The following is a 13,873-nucleotide window of genomic DNA, read 5'->3' as shown; positions in this document are numbered from 1 at the left end:
GTCAACGAGGATCGTCGCAAACAATGGCTCATAATCGGTCACCTAACAAAAGGGGCGCGTGGACGGCCGCGGGAGATAGGGAATTGCAGGAGCTGAAGATGTGTCTGGCCTAACGTGGTCTTTATTCAGATACAAAGTACTCGATGGCCACTTGATGGCCACTTGATCTGGTTCCCGGGTGGACCGGGTAAAGTTCATTGTGCCTCAGTTGCCTATACAGTCACGATGAACACCCGCCGCGGTCGCGGGTTTATATATTGGTTGATAATTGGAGGAGAGAGAGCTTTCATTCGCGTCAATTTTTGAATTAGATCACGCCGGCTATAGCTTTTCAATGACGGACCTTCTGGAAAAATTACGAGATGCATCAACTACCAACGCCACCTGTGTTGCAAGAGCTACAATCTCCCCGCGCTGGTCCAGCACTACAACGTCTAGATCCCCACGACTTCCACGGACCATTTTTGTGGTCACTCGGCTGTGGAGCCATTCAACTCCTTCCGGTGGAAGCCTCCTTTTTAAATCAATGGTCATTGTCACAGTTGGATACCAAAAAACCTTTTCGAAAGAGCGGACCTTCATACCGGTATCTCCCAGTAATCCAAGGGACGAGAGGCGGCTTATTTCCATCGCACACATCCGGTCTGATGCTGCGGGGAACATATCCACTAGAAACATGACTGCCTCATTTGACCATCGCGCCGTTGTTTGTCCCTCAGGGCAGAACCTTGCCCATTGATCGACCGCACGTTTCATTCGGCTGCCAAGAGTTGCTGGATGCTGGGAGCGAGGCCCATATATCTCCAATTGCTTTGTTGCTTTCAGGACAGGTGAGAACGTATGTCGCATCCATTGACCATCGGCACAGTCCTCCAGTAGCGCTGGAAAGTTGATCGAACCGTCAGCGAGCGAGCCAGGTGCTGGCGGTGGATAGAGGCTCCAAGGTCCTGCAATGCTCGGTCCCCCTTCTGCCTCGGGAGGGCTAGCAGTGATATATGCCGCCAATTTAACCTCAAATTCGCTATTGTGTCTGGTCAAGGGCGAATGATCGCGTTTGAAGTCCATAACCTTTGTCAGATGGCTGTCAGGAAGCTGAGATAATGTGACATGAATTGTGCTTATCCGTCCCCCAACCTTCATGTCTTGAACTTTAAGGAGCGCAGGGCCAACACTAGTTCGATTCAAGAATGATATTTGGAGTGTGGTAGGCTCAGGGATTGTTCTAAATCGAGAAGAGTGCGTGTTTTTGAAGTGCGTTGCTCCTAACCTGTATAGAATACTTGCTGTGTATCCCCCGTGCGGCACTGCGATATAGTACTGGATCAGCTATTGAGTTTTTCCTGACCAAGTATGAAAACCTACCACTCCCCATACACCAATTTGCATCGAGGAAAGCCCAATAGGTGTGAGAGTCCACCGGCGTAACGCAGATCGCCTGTTCAAATGTCGTTGAGTGAGAAGGCTTCTCCATAACTGGAGACTAATTCATTGAACGATATTGTAAAAGACCTGGGTTTCGAAAACATCCTAGGGTATGGTAAAACTCGATAGTCCTACCGTTGATGATTTTATCTCGCTTTTCACACGGCCGTAGGGTGCATTGCGTCATCCATTAAGGTGTTTCTAGCCTATTATTGCAAAGCCTCCTATTGATACAGTTACGGCCGTTGCGGCCGAAACGATTTGGGAAAAGAGAAAAAAGCACGTCCCTCTGCATTAGTTATCAGGTCTTTTGCTTCAGTCGAAGAAATGGAGCGGTAACTTACCGCTAGGACAGGAGGATTACAGATTGACCCACATTTCCTTATGATTTGTACAGTAACTTGGTATTCCTGGTAACTTGGCTGTCGTAACCCCAAGTACCAGAAACATTCAAGGGATATTTCAACTTACCCCAGGGCATCTTCTATTTACTTAACCAACCATCTTATTCATCTGATGCTGGTTCCGCTTGATCTCATTCGCCAATATGCATACTAGTCTATACTGTATCAGCTTGCTCTGACAGCTAGTTAGTAAAACGTGTTGTGTCCGTATCAATTCCCGTTTAGCTAACTGTCAGAGCAAGCTAAAACAGTATAGACTAGTATGCGACAGAGCGGATGGGATCAAGGATCTGTCTATTGATTGTGGTTCGTTGTGTCTGGTTGTTCTGTGTAACAAACGAAAAGGGGCACATGAATATATGCGTAAGCGGGCGGATCTAGCTAGATGTGGCTAGTAGCTAGCCGGACGATACCGGTGGACCATATCTCTCGACACTAACTACAGCAAACCCGAATCGTCTAAGTCATTCATGTTGCAGTAATGTACATAGGAAGCTTGTTATTCTCATTCATGACGGATACAAGACGCTACTGTCAAGGAAATGGAGCCGATACTTACGGCTAACTCGTTTCGGCAGTTCCACCTCCCCATCTCTCTTTGCTTTTTTGTAACTCCATGCTTTTTCTACAAGTAACCTTGGGATCCTTCGACATCTTTGTCAAGCCTCTCACGGGTATTTCGGCATTGCCCAGTAACTTGGCCTTGCTCGAAGGGTATTTAACATGCCCTCTCACCTTCCACACTTTTAATTATTCAATCAATTCAATCCTTTCAACCCTTCTCAATTGGTTGCCCTTGGTAGATTTCTCCACTAAATGCATACTAGTTTATAGTTACTGTTTTAGCTTGCTCTGACAAAAGAACTGTCATGGGGCAGGTTGAACTACCCCATAGATGGTTAAGATACACGGTGTTACGAGAACCGTAATGCCAAGGATACTAAATTACTATACAGAACACGAAAGTAGGTCACTCAGTATAACCCCTGTCCTGGCGGTAAGTTACCGCTCCATGTCTCGACACTAACCTGCCGTGCTGGTAGTAAAATGTGCGGTGTCTGTAGCAATTCCTGTTTTGTGTCCATATAATTGTACATACGGCCGTACCCCCACATACTTTGCGAGACATTAATAGTTTCTTTCAAGAATTCCCTTTACAAAAAGATTTTCGAGCACTTGCGACGCCGCATAGCCTCCTTTCAACCCTTACAGTAACATCTTTAGGCAATCTCAAGCGGCCGTGAACGATCTTCCCTATGATATTAAATCATATATCAACAAAAATCGCTGCAACCTGTGAATCCAACATCATCTTCCCAAGTGAACATGGCGCTACTTACCAACTTCCGCAACGACTTGCAGCAACTGTATCGTCAGTCTGCTTTTTTTGTCACTGATTGGTCTATTTGGATTTGCGGCTGTGCGATCATCGTTGGTTACTTTATCATTCGAATTAGGCGCGCCCGGTTTTCATACCTAGACTTGGTATGTGATGGCAGTTGTCCTAACCGGCACTGGAAGGGAATCACTCTCTTACTGCGATTTGATAGCCTCAACCACCTCACAATGCTGTTTTTGGTCACCTACTTGCGATGGGAGAGGTTGCCCGATCCCTTCCAAAGGATATTTCACCGCACATTATGTTTACTCAGCTACAACATAAATACAACCTTGGGTCGCTCTTTACGGTGGACTTACGCCCGTTTGCCCCGGACAAGACTTTAGTTATTGCAGATCCGATTCTAGCGAAGAAGGTTACACAGGCACCAGTGCTACCGAAACATCCCGTGAATGGAACTATCATTTCTCATGTTGTCGGCCATAAAAGCCTTATACTATCAGAAGGTAAGGAATGGCAGGCAATACGTTCTATCTTTGCACCAGGCTTTGCTCCTAGTAAGATCATTGATCTTGCCGGTGCAATCGTGGACGAAACACTTGTCTTTTGCAATATCTTACGTCAATATGCGCAAACTGGGGAAACATTCAGACTTTGGGATGCTGTAATTAATCTCACCATCGATATCATTGGACAAGCAATCCTTGATGTTAAGCTCAAGTCCCAGACTACCGAGAACGAATTTGTGGTAGCTCTGCGCCATCTCATCTTATCTACACCGAATTTCGGCAGTCTGAACCCATTTGCGAATCTGAACCTGATTCGGCCAGTCATACACTGGTACTATGGACGCAAGGTAGACAATTATCTTTCCAAAGTTATCGATATGCGGATGAAACTCGTGACAGAAACGAAAACCTCAAAGCCTGTTCTGGACTACGCACTGGAAGAAAATGGTCGAAATGGCCGGACAATCATCCCCCAGCACGAGCTGAATCGCGTTGTTCTTGATAATATGCGTTCTTTCATCTTTGCAGGTCATGATACAACAGCTAGCACTATTTCCTACATATATCTTATGATTGAGCGCCACCCGGATGTACTCCGGAAGGTACAACATGAACATGACCAGGTCTTCTCGACAGATTTATCCCAAACGGCACAAAAAATTAAAGAAACCCCCACGCTCTTGAACCAACTTCCCTATACACTTGCTGTGATCAAGGAGGTCCTCCGGTTATACCCTATTGGCCATCCAGCGAAAATTGTTAGTGACGGGTAAGTATCAATCTTGTTTCATGAATATCTAACGTGGATCCTTTTGAATTTTCTGCTGACTCCGATAAAGATATGAACTTACTCATGATGGAACAAAATATACTTTGAAAGGTAGCTACATGATGATGATAGCCACACACACAATGGGACGATCCGCGAACCTCTTTGCGGACCCCGACGAGTTTCGACCCGAACGCTTTCTACCTGGTGCATCAGATTCGATTTCCACCGATGCCTGGCGCCCTTTCGAGAGGGGGCCTCGCAACTGTATAGGTCAAGGGCTAGCATTACTAGAGATGAAAATTGTCATGGTGCTTACATTGCGCGAGTTCAACGTGAGGTCAGCCTTTATAAAGCAGCAGTGTGGAACACCAGATTCCTTGCGAACTATGAACGGTGACCCGGCTTACCAGGTACAAGGCATCGCGGCGAAGCCCAAGGATGGTTTACCGTCCAAGGTTATCGAACGCGTGTTGCCCGTTCACAAGTAGCCTTTCTGATTTATAATCCAGCACTTGAACAAACAGACCTAACTGAGGTCGTCTACGTTATCGGCAATGAGCCACATTTGTCTGCCTGAGATTAACGAAGACCCATCCAACTCTACCATGTAACTCTACCATGAAAGTATCGACTTTTGTCCTGGTGCAAATGAGTGTATTCGAGTACTAAAGTCGGTACTGATCGTCTATTGCGTAACGTGGGCGCTGGAAGATCACTTGCTCTTGTTGGCGAGCCCGAAAGATTATCCCAAGCCCTGAGGATCCTTCATGTAAATGTAAGCTTTCCATTGTGTATTAATCAGTAAATGTTTTCGGAGTGGTCGGGCTGGAGGATTGTTGATATCTAACATATTGATTATGCCGGGTCTAGATCAATCTTGTATCTATGTCTTGAGCGAGACCCGATGATGCAAGCACTGTACATGATTCAATGAGCCTTTTTGGTTCATATACCTTAATTTCCAGCTTAGAGAACTGTTACCTAGCAAGTTCATTAAGCTCACGTTCTTAGGTGGAGTTGGGTTTGCGGTAGGATGATTCTTACTGGCGATATTGTCTATGTGTAGAGCAATATCTCGGAAGGCACTTCTTTTGCTGGAGCAAAAGCCTGGCTTAAACAACAGCCTAAACATAGTCGGGCCATGCCCCGCCGCCGGGGGGGGACGGAAATTTAAGGTTTAAATTCCCCGCCCCCCCCCCCCTCTCTCTACTAAATAATGGAATTTTCCGATCGGCTCTTCGAAATCTTTTAATAAGATAGCCTAATCTAGCTATCTATCAAAAAATATTACTAGATTTCTAGCTCGAAGGGGGTTACCCTACAGGGCCTGGGTTATATGAATTATTTTTTTGATGGGGGATGCTAAGGCCAGGTTTAGCGGGTAGACTATACTACTTTCGGCTATCCTTTCTTAGCCTATCTTAGTAGCCTTAGCAATCTGGCTATCTAGGGCTAACTTAACGTGGTCGGCAAGCGAGCTGCGCAGCCAAAAACACATAGTAAATGCGATAAAATACATCCTAATATCTCAACAACAATAACATATTTCAAAGTCTTATTATAGGCTAATGCTCTACATAGTATGTCTAGCATGTTAATGAGGTCCAGGAGTATTTATAGGCAGCGTGCTTGGGACATATATATTTGGGTTGCTACATTCAGTGTAATTTTTGGTAATATGGTCGACCAGTAATAGGGCAAACTTCAATTTGATAAATAATACTTAGTTCACCGAGAAATGCTAGTACACTAAAAATCAAGTAAGAATATCTTGTGGTTGTTGATATAGCATCTTGCATTTTCTATGTGTTTTTGGCTGCGCAGCTCGCTTACATGCGCAGCTCGCTTGCCGACCACGTTATAGGCCTATTACTACGAAGCCTAATAACTAGCTAACTAGCTATGCTATTCGAATCAAGTTTTTTGTATTAGCTAGGTAGGAAATCTAGCTAGAAGGCTAGTAGGGGAATTGATAGGGACACCGCAGATTTGGCTAGTTAGTTAACGTAATTCCCAGCCGATCTGGACACCCGGCCGTCCTGGACACCCAAAACACCATAGTAAATGCGATATTTTACGACTTGATTTTTCAACACTCAAGGCTTAGCATTAGGTCTAAGTTTATCCTATCACTAGATGTCTCTCTAAAGATATTTATCAGGTTAGTAAGAATTTTAAGGCTTCACACCATTAAGATATATATCGGCATCAGTAGACCAGAGCGTATTTTTGGTAATGTGAGTAAATAATAATTTTTCGCATACCTTAGTTATGCCATGCTATTTCTAAAGCTCAGAAATGCGATACTACAAAAAATCGAACAAAACCATCTTCTCGTTGTTGATATACTGTGACCTAAGAAATTGTATTTTGTATGATGTTTTGGGGTGTCCAGGACGGCCGGGTGTCCAGATCGGCTGGGAATTACGTTAACTAGTTAGTTAGTTAGTAAAAAGCTGCTGTGTCCCTAACAATTCCCCCAACACCGGGAATTGCTATAGACACCACACGTTTTACTAGCGGCACCACACATTATGTAATATCCCGATCACATAATCAACTTTGCCAAGAATCCTTACCATACATTACCGCAGCAACTACATTACTTACGACTATAGCAACTATATTCTATTAACTACTATTATAAGAAGCCCTCTCTTTTTCAATTGATCTTCCTTCATTTCATATTATTTATATACACTATTATACCCTGCAGGAACGGATTGTATGGCCAATTTCTCCGCAATTGGAGCACTTCGAGGGCGCTTTCTTCTTAGTGTTCTTTTGGTCTGATGATTTGTTGTTATCTTGGTTTGATTTCCTTGGTGGCGGCGGTGGTAATGTATGGTAAGGATTCTTGGCAAAGTTGATTATGTGATCGGGATATTACATAATGTGTGGTGCCGCTAGTAAAACGTGTGGTGTCTATAGCAATTCCCCCAACACCCCTTTAATTACATAATATACTGCTGGTCGCAAAACCTCCGCCAAAACTCCATGAACATATAACCTACTACATAACTAACTAATACACACCTAGCGGTCCTAGTAGGGCGTATACCACCCTTCTGATTCGATAATTGCTTGCACCCGATTAGGCATAGTCTTCTGACCGCAATTGCGAGAAAACTATTCTTTGCGTCATTGCTCGCTGTATTCTTCAAGTGATTCGTATCCTATTGTGGTTATTTATTTTCATTTATATCAGTTGCCGGGGAAAGCTGACAGAATAACATACTTTGCACTTTTTCCTCGGAGGAAAAGTATCACAAATGGTCATATCATGTGAAATATCGCGATCGTGTCGAAAACCTGCTGAATGTTATAAAATGTGAGTTTCAATCTATCGGGTCGTCACTGAGGACCCATCGGGAAGGCTACTCGAACCCTGCATTTCGTTCTAAAAAGTCATCCCATGCACTCCGGCTTTTGAGTATGGAACCTCGAGTCTGATTCCGCACTAGCAGTCTCAGTGGATTCCAAAAAATTTGTCATGCGTCGTTTTTCCTTTGGCGGAGTGTTAATCACAGGGCGTCTTACTTGCGCAGTGCGTGGGTTACAGGAATAGCGGGGTTGGATGTGCAACAGAATAGTTCGACTCATTATCCGTCTACAGTCCATTCAACTCACTCCATGCATAATTCTCCTCCTGGCCACACAGACCATAAAAAACTTGCGCGTCTTTAACAGGAGCTCCGTGGTGTTCATGATGACCTGATCTGCAAATTGTTAATTCGATTAGGACACCAATATTCGCTGGCTATACCACCGAATGTATAAAGTGACCAATCGTCCGAGTCTGAGGAGATCAGCTTCGGCAAGGTCAAGATGATTGAGCGCCGCCTGAAATCGCATGTCGATAACGTCGTCGATAGTGCAATGAGCGAGTGTCGTGATCAAATCTACGACGAATGTAAAGCGAACGAAGCCGAACTTCGAGAACAAATTGACGATGGTAACTCCGAGATCCAGAATACAACCAATGAATGTATGAAGGAAACGAAGAGCAGACACAAAGGTACATGCATGAATTAGAAGACCAAGCCCAACGATACATGGACGGTATCGAGGACCACGGAATCGAGGTGGGGTTGTGTGCGGAGGAAAAAATCGCAAAGCTCGAGTGCTGGTTCAATGGTCCTGTCCGGTCCCCAATTGATAGCAAGTCTGGGCCTAGCCATGACCTGGACGCTAATGCCAGACGCAGACTAGGCTTGCTTCTGTCATTCACCGGGTAGATGATTATTGACACCCGGCAGAAGATGCGACAGCCAGCAGCATGTGGAGGCCAACAGGTAGATTCAATATTCTGCATTGATACTAGTAATCCTGTATCAGCCCATGCATTGAGAAGGGAGGCTCATTACCCCAGTTTTGTCTCACGAACGTCGTTTTTTCAATCACCATTCCATCTTGGCTTCTCGACCTGAAGCTGACTTGGGGGCTATCCTGCGCGCGTCGCGTGTTGTGGCCCTCCTCCTTCGACCCTTCCCACGTAGGTGGGTTGGTACTCATTTCCGTAGATTCACTGGATCCCCCTTTTTGTGTTATCCTGTGATACCGTTTGGTCTCTCTGTGGACTCCGAACATCAAACTCAAGACAGACATATACATATGGAAGGTTCCCCAACATGTCCACTTGGGACCTTTCCTGAATTCCTGAGTTAAAAGAGGCAAGCCTAATTCACTCAAGGGTGACATGAACTTACGAGGATTATAGAGGTGGCATGAATATCACGAGGAATACTACTGCACACCAACGCGACGTCCCAATCCATCTCGTTGCTGGGCATGCTGCGTAAACGATGCTTTGCGAAGTGCTTCATCCTGCATTCGCCACACAGGCCGTATCATTTCGAGAAACCGGGGTCCGAAATTATCTTTGATTTTTCCAACGAAATCATCATCGCGCCCATATTGAGTTGAAATCGGTTCTGCGATATTCGTGAACTCTTTGAAAGTCAGATATTTCCAGAGGTCTTTCCAGTATGATATTGATGTTCTCGCAACGGGATGCTCCAAGTTGACATTTTTGGCGATCAGATAGAATGAGGGCTTTATAGCATGTATCCTGGGGTGTTTGTAGAGTTGAACGTCGGAAAACTGGTTGAATGCGTTGAGAATACACACAGTATCCCAAGACTCTGGAGTAGCAACAAGATCGAACCCCTTTGCTTTAGACGGTTCATTGCAAACACCAGTTGCGAAACTGTTAGTCGCGATGACTCACGTTTTTCCCGGTATGGCTCCCCCTGGTGACTTTTGCCAACAACTCCCCCACAGATCACAATGTCGTATAGATTTCCCAAGAACGGCCGCCCCTTCTGGAATTTGCTGTGGTCAGGGTGTTTACTGGAAATATCCTCCTCAAATGCCATTTTCCTTGCATACATCATGATATCGGCATACTCGATATTTTGGCAGACTTCCTTGTCAATGACCTCGAAACCACCGTCTCCAGAAGGAAGCGTAACGGCATCGACGACTGCCCCTGGAAGGTATTTCTTGGCCGTTGCAGAAAAACCACCGGGCGCCATGCAGAGGTCAAGTACATTTGGGCATGTAAATTCCAGTTTGAATATCCTTGTTCTTTTCGCTAACCCATTCCCTACTGCCTGCGTCATTCTGTCGAAGCCGTCTTTTTGTTTTCTGGCTCGGATTCATTGCAGCTCGATCTCGACGCTGAAAAAATCTGTCGCCGGCTTCATTTGACCATCCCTTCACACTATGATTAGGTTTCAGCCTGTAAAAAAGCAAAGACGAGCACACTTGTTCTTTCAAATCTCTTAGTTCTTGATAGAGGCTAAAAAATCTGTCCACCTATGGGGAAAGCCATCCTTCTCTTCGATTTGAGGTCTAGCAATAACGGTGGCTTGGATTGAAAGTGCCGTAGAAGGTTTGCACAATCAGCTCAAAATATTGGAAGAAAACGGTGAGCTAGAGTGGATGTCGAGGGGGCATCAAGCGCGGAATGAGGCTCTGCACGAGATTTAGGTCTTGGCAAACTATCGGGATTAGTGAAGCACCCAATCAGCTTAGACCACATCACATACGTTGTACACCATGACCACGTACACTGTGCAGCTGCATCATACCACCCCCGCTTCACACGTTAGCATGCACAGATTCTATTGAACGATACGCAGAAAGATCCTTGCAAGCATACAGCGATGATGACAACCACGGTAACCAAATCCCAATAAGCATTGACCACGATACCTTACATGGTCGGTGTTGACATGCTGTACGATAATTCACGGATTACCAACCTGGGCTAATGGCTTCATCTGTGTGGTACATAAGATCATTTGCAACCGCCTTAGTATGATGTTGCTTGAATACCAAAAACAGCACCCGAAGAATGAACAATACAAACACTATGGATTCACCAACACACATTATGGATCCGGAAGGGGAAGTAATTCTATGTCTGATCAATGATGATGGTCCATTCGCGGTGTGGGATGACATCTTAGTTCCCCAAAATCCTCCTGAAGAAGATTTGAAATCAATGATTGGTTCTGATAGCAACCATCCAGAAATTCAAGGAGTCGCATTTCCAGGACAGAGAACCTTCGAAGTGGAAATGACTTCAAAAGAGAGGAGGAAAGCAAGGAAGAAGAAGAGTAAAGGAGTCCCTCTCTCTACCTGCGACCAGGCTTCACTTGACTAACCAACCTCCTTGAGAAGAGTTCATTGTAGAGCCTGTGGAAGTCGCCGAGCCTGTTGAAGCAACCGTAGATCTCTCTGCTGACTCGCCGGTTGAGGAGTTAGTCGTCGGCACGATTGACGAATCTGCCGAATCACCCTCTGCAGGGATCTCCCACATCGACGGAGCCATGACAGAGCGGTGCAAGAGTAACGAAGACTTTTCCAAAAAGAATCTCAGAATCCAAGTCTCGGCAAAGCATTTAACACTTGCATCGCCCATTTTCAAGAATATTCTGACGGGTGGTTGGAAAGAGAGCGTCACTCTCTTACAGCAGGGCTCTATGGAGTTGACGACGTCAGGATGGGATCTCGAGGCACTTCTGCTCTTACTGAAAATCATACATTGTCAGCATGACCACATACCTCGGAAGCTCTCTCTCGAAATGCTTGCCAAAATCGCTGTCATAGCAGACTACTATGATTGCAAAAAGATTTTGAGGTTTTTCTTGGATGTGTGGATTGGAAACCTGGCTGAAGTGCCCGAGATATATTGTCGAGACCTCGTCCTCTGGCTATGGGTATCCTGGGTTTTCAAGCTCCCTCGTCAGTTTGAAAGAGCGAGCTCGATATCCATATCACAGAGTAAATATCGGATTAGAGGCTTGGCATTACCGATCCCCAATCATGTACTTGGTGAGAATTCTCAGACCTCCCATATGCCTGATCTAATAGAACGTCAGATGCAATGAATAGCCGGCGAGAACATAGTATCGAAGACCTGGTTCATCTGCTTCACACGCAACATGCGACTTTTCTGAATGACACAAACGGTTGCAGTTTCGAATGCAGGTCAATCATGTATGGTGCTCTCACAAAGCAGATGCAATCAAACGAGCTGCTTTCGCCAATGCCTGTAACTCCTTTTACTGGATTGAGTTATCAAGGACTTGCGCAGAAAGTGCGGTCGTTTAAGTCGCCACAGTGGCGCAGTTCATCTCCAGGTTATCCAAGCTATGGGCCCCACAGTTGCTTCCATTCTACTTTTGAACCCCTTTTTGGTCACCTACATGACAGGATTGGAGGCCTTGCGCTCGATGATGATAATCTAGACGTACAGGCGTAAATTCCGCTTTCATTGTTTATTTTCCGGATTTCCTCTAGCAATAGAGAATTATGAACAGCCGCGCAGCCCAATTCAGGTTATTCCATTTAGCATCGTGTTTCTTTTTTACTAAAGCGGGGGGCGTTTGTAAAACCGTAAGACTAGATAAGTAGTGGCCTACGGGAGAAATCACCTCAGTCTCACTGGGCGGAAACAAAATATTTGCGTAGAATTGCCTTTCATGCCTGTTCCTGTACTTCTCAAGCCCTGCCGCCTCAATCACGGGTAATACTCGTCCACGGGACAGGGGTGGGAGATCTAAAGTTCGCCAAGTAGCTTCGTCCTTTTCCTTGAATGGGATTGTTTCTGGCTTCTCGGTGGCTATACAGCTCTTTTTTTTTCTCTTGATCGAACGGGACGTTTCTTGTGTTCCGGTGGCAGTGGCGTTCCTGCCTAATCCGAGGTATGGCCATTAAAACATGGTATTGATTCCTTCCGTTTTGGGACGATGATGACGTGAGGGAAAAAAGCGGCCAAATTCTGACCGTCTGCGAAACATGGTTAGCAGGCCAGCCTGTCCTATATAACGAGTTTAGTCTCACTATCCTCCTTGCATTGAAAATGCCCTTTGTGTTTCATAAATGGATCAGTTTTTCTCTATGTTCAAGAACAAAAAATTTTGATATGTAAGCTATGCGCTTATGCAATCCCACCAACACTCCTACACATTTGAAAGGCCACCGGAACCAATGGCCAGGTGTAGAAAACGCTGGGGATATATTAATACTGGAACAGAAGCTAAGAGAGCTTCCTTTGGTCGATCCATCGAAAGACATAGTGAAGGTTCCTTTACCAGATGCGACAGCCTTGCCATACTTAGCAGTTCAGGAGGGTCTTTAATGCAAAAAATGCGGCTATATCGTCTGCGCCAAGGCTCGGACCCAAAAGCATATCTAGAGTCACTGGTCGGTAGAATACCCGCGCGGTCGACTTCGCAAAATAGCGGAGAGTATAAAAGACTCTGAGGATGCTGGCCAACGTCTATGGGAGAGGGTCCCTTGCCAGCGCCTTTTTGACTCAGGCCCCAGAGGCGGTTCTTTCGAGTGGCTCCGCCTCTTGAGCCTACAACTAATCTGGTCGATATCATTCACGCCTAAGTCGACGAGCAGATCCAGCAGTGTGAGCAGAAGGAGAACTAGTACTGCCAAAAAGTCCCGGAGAGGGCGGAGAACAAGATTACATTATAAGTACGATCCCAAAATCTCCCTGAGCTCAAGAGCAAAAGGATAGACAGGTGTTATAAAGAACATGTAGTTGCTGTTGGGGCGGGTAGACGCAAGCATCGGTTACAATCACAGTTGTGTGGTCGGGCAATTATTGGACTGCTGGCGCTGCAAATTCCGCCAAAATCCGAGCGCGTCTATCACGTGCGACTGTTCTCTGATGCATTGTTATGGCAAAGTTGCGCGCTTCCGTATCGCGATACCTAATCAAGTCCCTAATGTGGACATGTCCAGCTGAGGACCAGGTAGCCTTGTTATCAAGATGGATTCTGCGACGCATCGACCTCGGTCTGACATTTTCTTTCGCCGGCTGAGTAATCACTTCTGTGGCCGCTTAGTTAACTAGCCAGTCAAAGACACGGGAACAAGTTTACCCGTATTCAAATTAGGG

The 13,873-nt window shown here is 45.5% G+C and overlaps 5 protein-coding genes across 5 annotated transcripts; 3 read left to right on the top strand and 2 right to left on the bottom strand.

Moving 5' to 3' along the window:
• Positions 1-321: 321 nt before the first annotated feature.
• N7458_000954 (thioesterase family protein) lies at positions 322-1,471 on the bottom strand (the record flags this gene model as incomplete). Its single annotated transcript, XM_056904348.1, has 2 exons — positions 322-1,304; positions 1,363-1,471. The coding sequence occupies 2 exons, from the start codon at positions 1,469-1,471 to the stop codon at positions 322-324; spliced, it is 1,092 nt and encodes a 363-aa protein (XP_056772115.1).
• A 1,681-nt stretch (positions 1,472-3,152) lies between these two features.
• On the top strand, positions 3,153-4,934 carry N7458_000953 (cytochrome P450; the record flags this gene model as incomplete). The annotated part of the gene is made up of 3 exons (XM_056904347.1): positions 3,153-3,311; positions 3,377-4,443; positions 4,514-4,934. 3 exons carry the CDS (start codon positions 3,153-3,155, stop codon positions 4,932-4,934), a joined length of 1,647 nt encoding a protein of 548 aa, XP_056772114.1.
• Positions 4,935-8,274: 3,340 nt separating this feature from the next.
• N7458_000952 (uncharacterized protein) lies at positions 8,275-8,684 on the top strand (the record flags this gene model as incomplete). Its single annotated transcript, XM_056904346.1, has 2 exons — positions 8,275-8,434; positions 8,485-8,684. 2 exons carry the CDS (start codon positions 8,275-8,277, stop codon positions 8,682-8,684), a joined length of 360 nt encoding a protein of 119 aa, XP_056772113.1.
• Positions 8,685-9,192: 508 nt separating this feature from the next.
• On the bottom strand, positions 9,193-9,983 carry N7458_000951 (uncharacterized protein; the record flags this gene model as incomplete). Its single annotated transcript, XM_056904345.1, has 2 exons — positions 9,193-9,620; positions 9,677-9,983. The coding sequence occupies 2 exons, from the start codon at positions 9,981-9,983 to the stop codon at positions 9,193-9,195; spliced, it is 735 nt and encodes a 244-aa protein (XP_056772112.1).
• Positions 9,984-11,138: 1,155 nt separating this feature from the next.
• N7458_000950 (uncharacterized protein) lies at positions 11,139-12,220 on the top strand (the record flags this gene model as incomplete). The annotated part of the gene is made up of 2 exons (XM_056904344.1): positions 11,139-11,790; positions 11,838-12,220. Coding segments are annotated over 2 exons (1,035 nt in total), but the record flags the coding sequence as incomplete, so codon positions are not given.
• Between the last annotated feature and the right edge of the window lie 1,653 nt (positions 12,221-13,873).

The sequence above is a fragment of the Penicillium daleae genome (assembly GCF_028827525.1).
Source record: "Penicillium daleae strain IBT 16125 chromosome Unknown utg000001l_segment0_segment0, whole genome shotgun sequence".
NCBI lineage: Eukaryota > Fungi > Ascomycota > Eurotiomycetes > Eurotiales > Aspergillaceae > Penicillium > Penicillium daleae.
The sequence above is the reverse complement of the archived record's forward strand: the minus strand, read 5'-3'. Positions and strand labels throughout refer to the sequence as shown.